Source organism: Euleptes europaea, chromosome 16 (genome assembly GCF_029931775.1).
Source record: "Euleptes europaea isolate rEulEur1 chromosome 16, rEulEur1.hap1, whole genome shotgun sequence".
In the NCBI taxonomy this organism is placed as follows: domain Eukaryota; kingdom Metazoa; phylum Chordata; class Lepidosauria; order Squamata; family Sphaerodactylidae; genus Euleptes; species Euleptes europaea.
This window is the reverse complement of record NC_079327.1, coordinates 34,608,606-34,620,697: the sequence shown is the minus strand read 5'-3', so window position 1 is coordinate 34,620,697 and position 12,092 is coordinate 34,608,606. Positions and strand designations below refer to the sequence as shown.

Sequence of the window (12,092 nt, the reverse complement as noted above, 5' to 3'; positions counted from 1 at the left end):
GACTGTTTCTTGTGTTTCTGATTGCTCAAGAGCTTTACTGCAAGTGGAAATCTTGTGTTGGATCCAACTAGGGTTGCCAGCTTCCAGGTGGTGTCTGGAGATCTCCTGGGATTACAACTGATCTCCAGGCAACAGAGATCAGTTCACCTGGAGAAAATGGCAGCTTTGGAAGGTGGACTCTATGGCATTATACCCCACTGAAGTCCCTCCACTCACCAAACCCTGCTTTCCTCATGCGCCACTTTCCAAAATCTCCAGGTATTTTCCAACCTGGAACTGGTAACCTTAGATTCAACTCATAGGGAAGGGAGAAAATGAGGTTGCAATGCACTACCTTTTCTTTTTTTAAAAAAGGGGTTGGATCATGTTCTTTACAGCTGGATAAAGAATTTGCATTTTCTTCTTCCTGGGCTACAAATGTAAACATGTTTAATGGCCCCAAAGAAACCTGGAACAGTAGTTTTGTGAGGGTATTAGATTTTTAGCTCCCTTCACAGAACTACTATTCCAATGGTGTCTTTCTTGAGAACCATGATAGTTAAACTGGTTTAAAACGGATTTAAATTAGATGTGTATCATCATTTAGCAACACATACAGAATCAAAAAAAGTCAGTGGTTAATTGTCCTATAGATAGCATATGTCTAGATCCTTTGCCCCTTCCTGTGCTCCTCCCATATTCGACTGAAACTTTTGATTTTTCCCTTTTCCCAGGGGAAATTGGTCACAGTGAGGAAAGACAACAGTTAAATGTGTGAAGCAAGCTCTGAGGGGTGAGACTGGAAATGGGGAATGGCTTACTGATTGCCAAATTCATTGCTTGTGAGGTGATGTTTTAGCCCACACACACTAGGACCAGATACTAATGGCTCATTGTACTTTATCAAGTTGTAGATTGAACGTTTGGGGGTGTTCTGTTTCTGCTTTTTACTGTCTTTCTACTTTCTCATCTACTAGGAAGACTCATTTATGCACTAAGACTTTTCAACAGTGAGCAGATAATGTTTAGGTTTCAGCTAGGACAGAGAGTAAATAGCTTCACTGAAGGGGAGGCAAAGATGGTAATTGTAATGTAAGAAAATGAAACAAAAAATGGGAACTTTTAATGCAAACTTGGACACATTTAGGTGCTTGCCTCCTAAAAGGAGCATTTGCTGAAAACAATTCATTTAGGCAGTTTTAATAATTCAGCATACACATTTTTTCATTGGGGAGATCAATTAGTGTGTTTGATATAAGAAGTATTCTGAATATTGATGATGATAAAGAAGAACTAGTAGTATGTTTGGAATATGAATTTTTAAAATACAAAACAAACAAACATTTTATCCTGCTCTCAACTTGGTTTCCAAGGCAGCTGACATACTAAAACAATATATCAATCAATCAAACTTTATTGTGGTAGAAATGCTGTCAGGTCAGTCCCTCAGGGATGCCAGCCTCCAGGTGTGACCTGGGGAGCCCCCAGAATTACAGCTCATCTCCAGACTACAGCAATCAGTTCCCCTGGAGAAAATGGATACTTTGAAGGGTGGTCTCTATGGTATTGTACCCCATTGAGGTCCCTGTCCTCCCCAGGCTCCACCACCAAATCTTCAGGAGTTTGCCAACCTGAAGCTCACAACCCTACTCCTCACCCCTTGCCAGTGTCGGGGTGGGGGTGGGGGGACTGGCAACCCTATGCAGTCGACTTATGGCAATCCTGTGGGATTTTTAAGGTGAGAGATACTCAGAAGTGGTTTGCCATTGCCTGCTTCTGCATAGCCACCCTAGACTTCCTTGGTGGTTTCCCATCCAAGTACTGTTCACCCTGCTTAGCATCTGAGATCTTACATGATCGGGCTAGCCTGGGCCATTCAAATTGTGTAGCTATAGCCAAAGTCCATTGCAATAAACCAATATAATAAAAGAATTAAAATCATCAATAATTAAACAACAGCCCTCAAAATAGTAACACAGCAGGGAATAAAAAATAAAACAGCAGAAACCATTAAAAACAGGAGGCTTTGCCAGAACATAACTAAGCCCATGGTCAATAAAAACAGCAAAACCAGTAAAGTCAGCAGTTTAAAATCACTCGTGACAAGGAGAGGAGGAGCGCAAAAACATTCACTTAAAAGCCTGGAGTTTTGTTTAATGGGGAATAAATGTTAATTAACCAATATTTGATGGCGGTTAACCTTAAACTCAAGCAAATATGTATGCATAAATGTATTTAGATTGATGATGTCCAGAAAAAGGGAATATATCTGTAACTCAATTAGAATGTTAGAAAAAGTGGGGGTATCCCTTCCCCCTTCCCCTTCCCCTTTTTATTTTTTTATTTTTTGTTTTGTTTTTTGTCTTTTTCTTTTCTTTGTATTACCGTTTATATGTAAAATTAATAAAACTTGTTTTAAAAAAAATAAACACGTCCCAAACAGTCTACGATAAAACACAACCATTAAGACTGTCTATAAAGCAGTATCCAATTTCTTCAGCTTTTTCTTGTTTAAAGAAAAAGAAGAATATTAAGCCTCTAGGAACAGATGTGATTAGGGGGTAAGGTCAGTGAGCAAATAACATAAAACCATGTCCAAGAAAGTGGAAGAGTATCAGTTTCAACCATATTACTAACTTAATTGGGTGAAGAGAAGATAATCTATGTATGAGAAGGTTTACTATGCTGAGCCTATGATTCACAAAACTGCAGCCATGGAGGATGACGACTGCCCTGTTTTAGAAACTGAGTGGTCTACATCAGGATTTACCCTCAATTCCCAGTTAACAATAAGAATGAATTTCTAAAGTTTTCTATAGCTTTAGCTAGGGAGTTAAAAAAAAAAAGCCTGGGAGAACAGATAAGATTCTACTGAGTATTGGAAGGTCAACAGATCTGATTCCAGGAACGTAGGAACAAAGCATTCCAAAGTTGGAGTGGCCCAGCTGAAAAGATCCTGCTTCAGGTTGTGTCTTGCCACACCTCCAAAAGGTGAGAGAAGCTGAGCAGAGCCTCAGAGGATAATCTCAACAAAGCAGAAACATATGGCCGAAAAAAGCATCTTTAGATGTCTGTGTCTGAAGCCATTTAGGCAATTTTGGTTATGAAAATGAAATACAAAACTTCCCATCATAGTTTGCACATGGCCCAAACAATGCCGCACTGTGATCTTCAGCATACTTTGTTATACTGATTTGTTTATGCTGAGAAAAAATTGCATCGATGTTTGGTGTTCTAATAATAGCTATTAGAAAGCTAAAGTTAATTTACGTTAATTAAATTCGGACCTCCTGAAGCTTAAAGCAAAGTAGGGGCAATAGAGTTTCCAGTGGAATCCACTTATAAAACATTAACAAAGACAGAATTAATGCAAGTGGCCACATTAGGGGATTTAGGAGACAAGGCCTAACCCAGTTGCTTTGGCTCTACATGAAATTAAGGAAATTATCGTAGCACTTGAATTCTTCTGCTTCTTCTAGGGTTGGTCCCATGACTGATGTCTGATGGGGCCCCTTCCTTAACCATGCATTGGCAGTTATTAGATATACGCCATGGACTAACAGGACTAACTGTTTCATTTGTTTGATACATTTCCAATCTTTACCCAGCAGTGATGCTTGTCCTCAGTGGTAACACTTACGGTAAAAGCAGCAGAAAGTAAACAAGGGGTCTGTTTCTCTAGATTTTTCAGGGAGGGGGCATTGCTCATCTGAAGTATGTGTAAGGGTCACAAGTCCATCATTATGTATGCTGGGGGGGGGATGGAATTGGTGTTGTGTGGTGTTACCACATTGAGAATTTTAATAACTAAAGGAATGCTTGGTTATACATAGTTTACACATAAATTAGTAGGTATATAGTAATATGTTTTTTATATAATTGGATAAATCAGAGGTCCCCAACCTTTATGAGCCTGCAGGCACATTTGGAATTAGGACATGGCATGGTGGGTGCAGCAACAAAATGGCTGCCACAAAATGGCTGTTGCAAGAGGTAGAGCCAGCCACAAAATGATTGCCACAGCTAACCTTCAGCAACACAGTGTAGAGCCTCGTACTGTGGTAGCAGCTGCTGCCAAAGCAACACTAAAAAATCTGCCCAGCCAATCGAGTCAATCAGAAGCCTTGCTGGGCAAACCCTTACCTGGCCCCACCCCCTCCTAAAAACACTTGGAGGGTGCTAGAAAAGGTGTTAGCAGGCACCATGACTTGGATAGAGAGGATGTTAGTAAATTTATAGATGATATTAAATTGGGAGGGGGCAGCAAATAAAGTATAGAATTATAGAGTTGGAAGGGACCATCAGGGTCATCTAGTCCATCCCCCCGCACACTGCCAGAAATTCACAACTACCTTCCCCCCGCACACCCAGTGACCCCTACTCCATGCCCAGAAGATGGCCAAGATGCCCTCCCTCTTATGATCTGCCTAAGGTCATAGAATCAGCATTGCTGTCAGATGGCCATCTAGCCTCTGCTTAAAAACCTTCAGGGAAGGAGCACTTACCACTTCCTGAGGAAGCCTGTTCCACTGAGGAACTGCTCTGTTAGAAAATTCTTCCTAATGTCTAGACAGAAACTCTTTTGATTTAATTTCAACCTGTTGGTTCTGGTAGACAGAGTGAAGATCCAGGATTATCTTGACAGGCCAAGATCAAGTCCTATGAGGGAAAGTTGAAGGACCTGGGTATGTTTAGCCTGGAGAGGAGATAATAGCCATCTTCAAGTATTTGCAGGGCTGTCATATAGGGGATTGTATGGAGTTGTTTTCTGTTGCCCTAGAAGGTCAGACCAGAACCAACAGGTTGAAATTAAATCAAAAGAGTTTTTGGCTAAACGTTAGAAAGAACTTCCTGACAGAGTGGTTCTTCAGTGCAACAGGCTTCCTTGCGGGGTGATGGACTCTTCTTCTTCAGAGGTTGTTAACGGAGGCTAGATGGCCATCTGACAGCAATGCTGATTGTGTGAATTTAGGGAGATCCTGAGAGGGAGGGCAGGTAGGGATGAACCAGTGCTTGGCTCTCCTGGCCCTTTCTTACATGCCCAGGGTAATGCCAATCACTACTTTAGGGTCAGGAAGCAATTTTCCTCCAAGCCAGATTGGCCAGGGATCCTGGAGGCTTTTTGCCCTTCCTCTGGGCCTAGCGCAGGGGTCACTGGGGGAGTGGGAGGAGAGAGATAGTTATGAATTTCCTGTGTTGTGCAAGGGTTTGGACTAGATGACCCTTGAGGTCCCTTCCAGCTCTATGTTTCTACGTCCTGCAAATATTATGGACTAATACTATGAAGGAAGGCATTCTGCAGTTTAAGCTAGGCTTAACTTGTTTTGAGAGCACAGCAGCAGTAGAAGAAAAGTTGGTTTTTATACCTTGCAGAGTGGTAAGCTGCAGTACTGCAGTCCCAAGCTCTGCTCACGACCTGAGTTTGATCCCAATGGAAGTTGGTTTCAGGGAGCCGGCTCAAGGTGGACTCAGCCTTCATTCCTTCCGAGGTCGGTAAAACAAGTACCCAGCTTGCTGGGGGTAAAGGAAAGATGACTGGGGAAGGCACTGGCAAACCACCCAGTAAACATAGTCTGCCTAGTAAACGTCGGAATGTGACGTCACCCCATGGGTCAGAAATGACCTGGTGCTTGCACAGGGGACCTTTACCTTTTTATCACGGGTATCGCAAAAATAGCATATCAAGAACTTTTGATACTGCAAATGTCTCAGAAGAAACACTGCAGCATGCTGCTTTCTGTGTGTCTGTCAGCTATTATGAATTGGCCTTGTTTCTCTGGCATGTGGCCAGATTCACAGAATTGCTTACAACGTTATGTGTATTAGCATATTTCTGATTTATAAAGTGAAGCATATCTTTTAAATGTTACTTTAATAGTCCTTCCTCCTGGAGCAATTGCTGCCTGGGAGCATTTTTACTGAGGAATAAGTATGTGTGTGGATTAGTGTAAAGCTTTGTTACAAGCATTAAGATCTCAGTCTAATTGGTGATGAAAAGCTCTAGATTACACACATTGCTTTATGGAATTATAATTTATGAACCTGCTTGATTCAGTGCTTGCTTGGGTAGCTGACACTGCAGTTTATTAATACTCATTTTATTCACTCATTTTATTTCTGATATTATTTATAAATAATTAAAACGCATGTGTAAGCTTGCTTTCCATGTGTCTTTTTAAACAGACCTACAAACCAACCCTCATTCTAAGTGATAATGATGATGATAATAATAATGATAATGATGATGATGATAATAATAATAATAAGTATGTCCACTGTGGATTATGCACACATTAGAAGGGAAATTGATACTGCCATTCAACCCCTGATACAGATACACATGCAGATGTCTCTGTCTCAGTCTTCAACCAAAATGCTTTTCATATCCCTTTCCATATTTATTGGAAACAATAATAACCAGTTGAAAAAAATGTAGTGTGTATAGTTCTGTCACAATATATATGCCAGTTTTTTATTTCTGCCACATTTTCCAAAAGTAAATAGTCACAGTGCAGAATATATTTAATATAGAAAAATAAGTTTTAAGAAAATTCAGTGTCATCTTATTTGCTATCCATCATTCCTAAAATTATTGTCATTGACTACCAGAGGGTATGAGTTACAGGAAAGCATAATTAGATTAAATGTGAGGAACAAACTGTTTAGGGAAAGTGTAACATCTGCATCCTCAAATATTTCCCAAAAGAGACTGGACATAAATCTATTAGGGATATTCAGAGATGCTTTACTTTAGAGTTGTTTGGACAGTTCAGTCATGCCTCAAGGTAAAATGTAGTCTAGACAGGTTTACAAGAACAGTAGTGATTACTTTTAACAATCTACTGCGCTGCTTTGGGAAAGTTGTCTTAACTTTATGCACAAACTAGTTTTATGCCACATTTTGACATTGTCATTCCTTAGGATTAAAATGAAGAAAAACGGGAGGGCGAGTCAATTACAGATGGCTTTTAAAGGTAGCCAAATGATCATCTGAAATTGGCATCAGTTGACATTTAGCACTGAATTGCATTAGCTTTTTAGGTGGCTATGGAGGCAAAGTTCAGAACATGATATCACCTTGTCCACAGTCAGCTCAGGCCATTATAAAATGGCAGGAAGTTAACAGGGGTGATTAGAAATCCCACCTGCCCTGAGCCAAAAAAATTTCCTATTGATATGACCTAATTTGTAACCACAGGCCTGAAATTTCCTTAAACTAGCAAGCCAAGTGCTTTTGAAGAAGTATATTGTGTGAGCACCATGTCAAAAATGTGTTGCTTCAGGCCTCTCAATAATACTGTGTTTTCACTAAAAGCAGAAGTGAAAATGTTTAGGGCAACATTTTTCTAAAGTTAAACAAAGAACAAATAGAATGTTGTGTCTCCTGTGTGTCCTATTCCATGCAAAGTAAGTCAATCAGTTTCTTCTGTATTTTGTATTCAATATTTACTCCATGCAGGAGCCTCCTACATCTACATAACAGGGCCTGACTTATAGGGTTGCCAGCTCCAGGTTGGGAAATACTTTGAGATTTTTGGGGTGGAGCCTGAGGAGGGCAGGGTTTGGGGAGGGGCTTCAATGCCATAGAGTCCAATTGTCAAAGTGGCCATTTTCTCCAGGTGAACTGATCTCTATCGGCTGGAGATCAGTTGTAATAGCAGGAGATCTCCAGCTGGTACCTGGAGGTTGGCAACCCTACTGACTTATCTTTTGAAAATGTTTTAGAGGATCTCTTTATGATAAAGTAGATACAGACTCACAAACACTCCCATTTTGCTGTAACTCAGAACTTCCATTTAAGTTCAAATACAATGGAAGCAATTCTGGATGACAACAAAATTCTTGTACATTAATAAGTGAAATATTAAATATAACATTCTACAAATTATGACTTGTACCCTTTACATATTTTTGGAGAGCAATTCCAGAATCCTTAACCAAAGGTTTGCTTTTTAAAGTGCCTCTTAAAATTAATGGCATATTAAGCAGAGAATTAAATGGGTCCGAAATTATTCAGTGGACATGAAATACATACTAGTAAAGCTGGCCTTCTAGCAATTTCTTATTAGAAAATGTCTTATTGAAACTGGCTTTAAAACTGGGTTGCACATAAGAAAAGCTGCTCTTTTCAGTATCTGCTAAATCTAAATGTTTAAAAGACATTGTTACTTGTTAGGTTTTTTAACTGTCAATGGACACAATCCTGATGCGTTAAGATTAATGGCAAACTACCCCGTAAATAAAGTCTGCCTAGTAAACGTCGGGATGTGACGTCACCCCATGGGTCAGGAATGACCTAGTGGTTGCACAGGGGAGTACCTTTACCTTTAAGCAAAGCATATTAGCTCTTTGGCTTTATACAGTGGTTTTTCAAACTATACTAGTGCCTGCCTGGTGTGGGGCCCAGGTCACTTGAAAAGAGGGTGAAAAGTACTAGGGGAAAACAGGCAAATGAGGAATGTGGATGTTTCCTCACCAATCCACATTTGGTGGGTCGAATGGTCCCTGACAGAAAACCATGTTACTGACACACATTTGTCTTGGAAGGTGTGTGTGTGTGTAATTCTCATTGCTTCTTTGTCCTAAATAGGTTTGAGGGAAAGTAAATGGAAGAAGTAATGGTGCTTTTACGTAATCAAAATTTCCCTCTGTGTGCCTTTGGAAAAATCAGAGTTGTCTCAGAGTTGCTCTAGTTATCTTTTTCTAATGACAGTGTTGATTGGTACCTAACTAAAGGTATTATAGTTATTTCTCCTGCAGCAGCAGGCTGTATGCAATTGAATATGAGAACCTCTGCACTTGTGGAAAAGGTTGTTAATATTGGCAGGTGAATATAATATCCTTAGTGAGTGCAGGGGATCAAGATTTTGAAAGTTTAAGAAACTGCCATTATGTAGTTCTAACTGTAAACTTCATTAATACTGTACTTCAGAATATTTAATATTCATTGACTCAAAATATTATGTTGAGTGGGCCCAGGATAAAGTAAAGAAAGAGGTTTAAATTCGGTTTTCCTTGTATAAGATTGGGATGCTTCATTGTCTATATCTACAGAAACACAGATAACTAACTGATTAGTTTAAGTGGGATGAGTGTTTGGTATACTTACAGTAGAATTCCTTGATTGAGCGTTTGAAGTGTAAGTATCAGAAAGTTAGTTTTCATGAGGACCAGTTGCATGCTAAGCCCATAGATTTCTGATTATGAACCAGCTTTCTGATTATGAACCAGCACAAGTATTTTGATTTGTTAAATATATATATATATATACGTGTGTGTGTGTGTGTGTGAATTTCTGTCATTGTGAATTTGTTTCTAATTAGGTGGATATGCACGGGAACATTTTGCTAACATCTCTTGAAATTCACAATGAAGTTGCAAGCAATGAGGTCACCACAAGTGTCACTGATCCTCAGAATTCAACAATAACCTTTGACAACTCAGGTATCCAGTACAGAAAACAGAGCTTACATAGAGAAAGTCTGGGAAGGCGTACATTCGACAGAACTGGCACACATGCAAAGAAAGGTCATTTACGAAGGAGATCTTCACAGCTAAAGATAAAAATACCTGACCTAACAGATGTCAATTCCATAGACAGATGGTCAAGGATGGTGTTTCCTTTCACATTTTCTCTTTTCAACTTAATCTACTGGCTATATTATGTCAACTAAATTGACTCTACTTTTTTAAAAGAGACATCAACAAGTGAAATACAATTCTGCCTGTTATTTTATATGTGTATATATGAACTTTTGCACTATAATATATATAATATATATAAACCCTGTTTATGTGTGTACATATATTGTGAAAGAATATGTATTATACCCATTGTGCATACACATATACACTATAGATATATAAATATACATACATATACATACATCCTCCCTACTCTATAGGAAGCTAATGGATAATTTAAAATAGAATGCACATTTAAAAAAAACGAAATGGAGAGACTGATGTCTTGGAAACATTAGGCCTTGAGAAAACTAAGTGTTGTGTAAGACCACTATATATTTTTTCAGATCTCCATGATTCTGTATTAAGCTATTATTTTGTGGTATCATTGACCAAAAACTGCCATTTACACTACTTTATAACTGATAAAGTTGCACTGGTAAGTTTTAAAAAAGAAATTTATATTTAATGTCATCAGCTTTAAAATTGTTCCACCTCATTAACTTTGTTTGCTTTTTGTTTTGTTTAATATATTGTGATGGATAATTTTCCTTATCATAAATGAACTTTCAGGGATCACTTGTTTTCTCTTATGCAGTCAGGTAAATGTTGATAAAGAGGTGGTTTCGTTTAGTGTTCTCTGAATTTTGAGAACATCCACCATAAGAATCTGTTAATCAATGAAAAGAACATATATATTTTTTGTGAGCAATTCATCACAATGTAATATTTTCATTTGGATTTTCCCTCTTAACTTGCTGTTTTGGTGGGTAATACCCCACAGAATAATGCTGCAGTAATATTGTTTGAAATTCAAAGTCCACAAAATTTTTTAGCATCTTTTCTTAACATGCATTTCTGAAGGGGCGGGTGGGGTGGTGGTGAATGCCCAAAGGAGCCAGCATGATCCCTACACTGGTGTCTGTGCCACTTGCACCGTGTAAACTGGCACGAACCCCAGAGTAGGGCAACTAATGCCAGCCCTACTGTACCGCAGTGACCGTGCAGCTCTCTGACGCCGGCGTGGTGACCCGCCAGTGTTTCCATTGTGTATCTCCCTGCAGCAGCATCCTGAAGGTGTTCCCGGAGCATTCCCGGTGGGGGGAGGGGGGAGCTGCCTTTAGGCAGCTTCCTAACCCCTTTTGCCCCGAGAACTCCCCTCCACACTGCAGCAGGGGTAGGCCAGCAAAATATCTGGTGTAACCTCATTAAAATCTATGGGACATTTTTTCTACTTTTTTATTTTAAGTGTGCTTGTTTTTCTTTTTTCTGGCTGGCAAGCCTCTGTGGAGGTGGTGTGGCTGCACCACTCCCGGCCACTGCCTAACTGCCCCCCCTTCAGGAATGGGCTTCCAGACAGGGTTATCAAATTCACTCTTAAATGAGGCTCTCATAAACAGGGAGATTCAATCTATGGAAGATCTTAGAGCATTCATTTCCCTCTGTATTGGTGCACTCGCTGCTTCTCTTCCCCTTCTTCTGCAGGATAGGGCTGGACCCCTACATATTACAATAGATGCTGGAAGGGAGCAGGCAGGCAGACCCACCAAGGTCAGTTCTGGAGAAGAGGGTGACTCCTTGGTATATATCCTTTTGCACTGTCCTTAAGTAAACCAACTTAGGCTAAAAAAATGGAGAAGAGGGTATAAGTTCTGCTGAACTTCTCTTTGCCATGGAGCCCTACAGATTACTAAAATGTTGACTAAGAGAGGATGTGATAATCCTGATTTGATGTTTGTTACAGATCAGCATTCCAGTGATATCCTAGACGACACCCCAGGATAGTTGTTTTAACAGAAGGCAGTCTAGCTGTATTTTTTTCAAGGAAAAAAAAACATGCATTCACATTACCAAACATTAATGTAAGATATATTTGCATAATATGCATATATATAGATGAATATTTTATCCAAATTTTCTTTCTCGTGCTTGCTACTGTGACCGCATGCTATATCATGCTTTCGTTTCTATGATGTTATATGCTTTTTCTTCTCTAGAATTAACTCAATAGAGCATTTCTTATGTATAAATTCAATGAGAACATTTTCATATCTATTTTGTACGTATGTTAAATACATTAAAATTGCTAGTAGAGCAGATGTGCCACATTCACAACCCATAAATAATAGAGAACAATGTCTTGTTTCAGCATTAAATGCACTCAGTCATTTTCCTTCTGCAAAATGTTGCCACTTTTGTTTTCCTTCTGATTCACATCTTCATCATTTCTAAACTTCTTCTGACTAGCAGATTTTGGTAGTTAGAATGCACACATTTCTGTCCCTTTACAGCATATGCTGTTTAACTGTATTATGCATTTCTACGAATGTTAAAAACATTGCTTGTATCGATAAATAGGAGTTACTACAACAAGATGAAGAAGCTAAGCATTGATCTGGAAAACTGATCTGGGATTGGGAATGTGAAGC

General features: G+C 39.3%; 1 protein-coding gene across 2 annotated transcripts in view; it reads left to right on the top strand.

Annotated features, from left to right (window-relative positions):
* GABRB3 (gamma-aminobutyric acid type A receptor subunit beta3) overlaps positions 1-9,867 on the top strand; it is a 237,345-nt gene extending 227,478 nt beyond the window's left edge. For both annotated transcript variants that reach the window (XM_056861728.1, XM_056861729.1), the window contains one exon: positions 9,303-9,867. In XM_056861728.1, coding sequence (XP_056717706.1) covers positions 9,303-9,653 — 351 coding nt within the window. In that variant the 3' untranslated portion in view covers positions 9,654-9,867. The remainder of the gene's footprint in view (positions 1-9,302) is intronic.
* Positions 9,868-12,092: the final 2,225 nt, after the last annotated feature.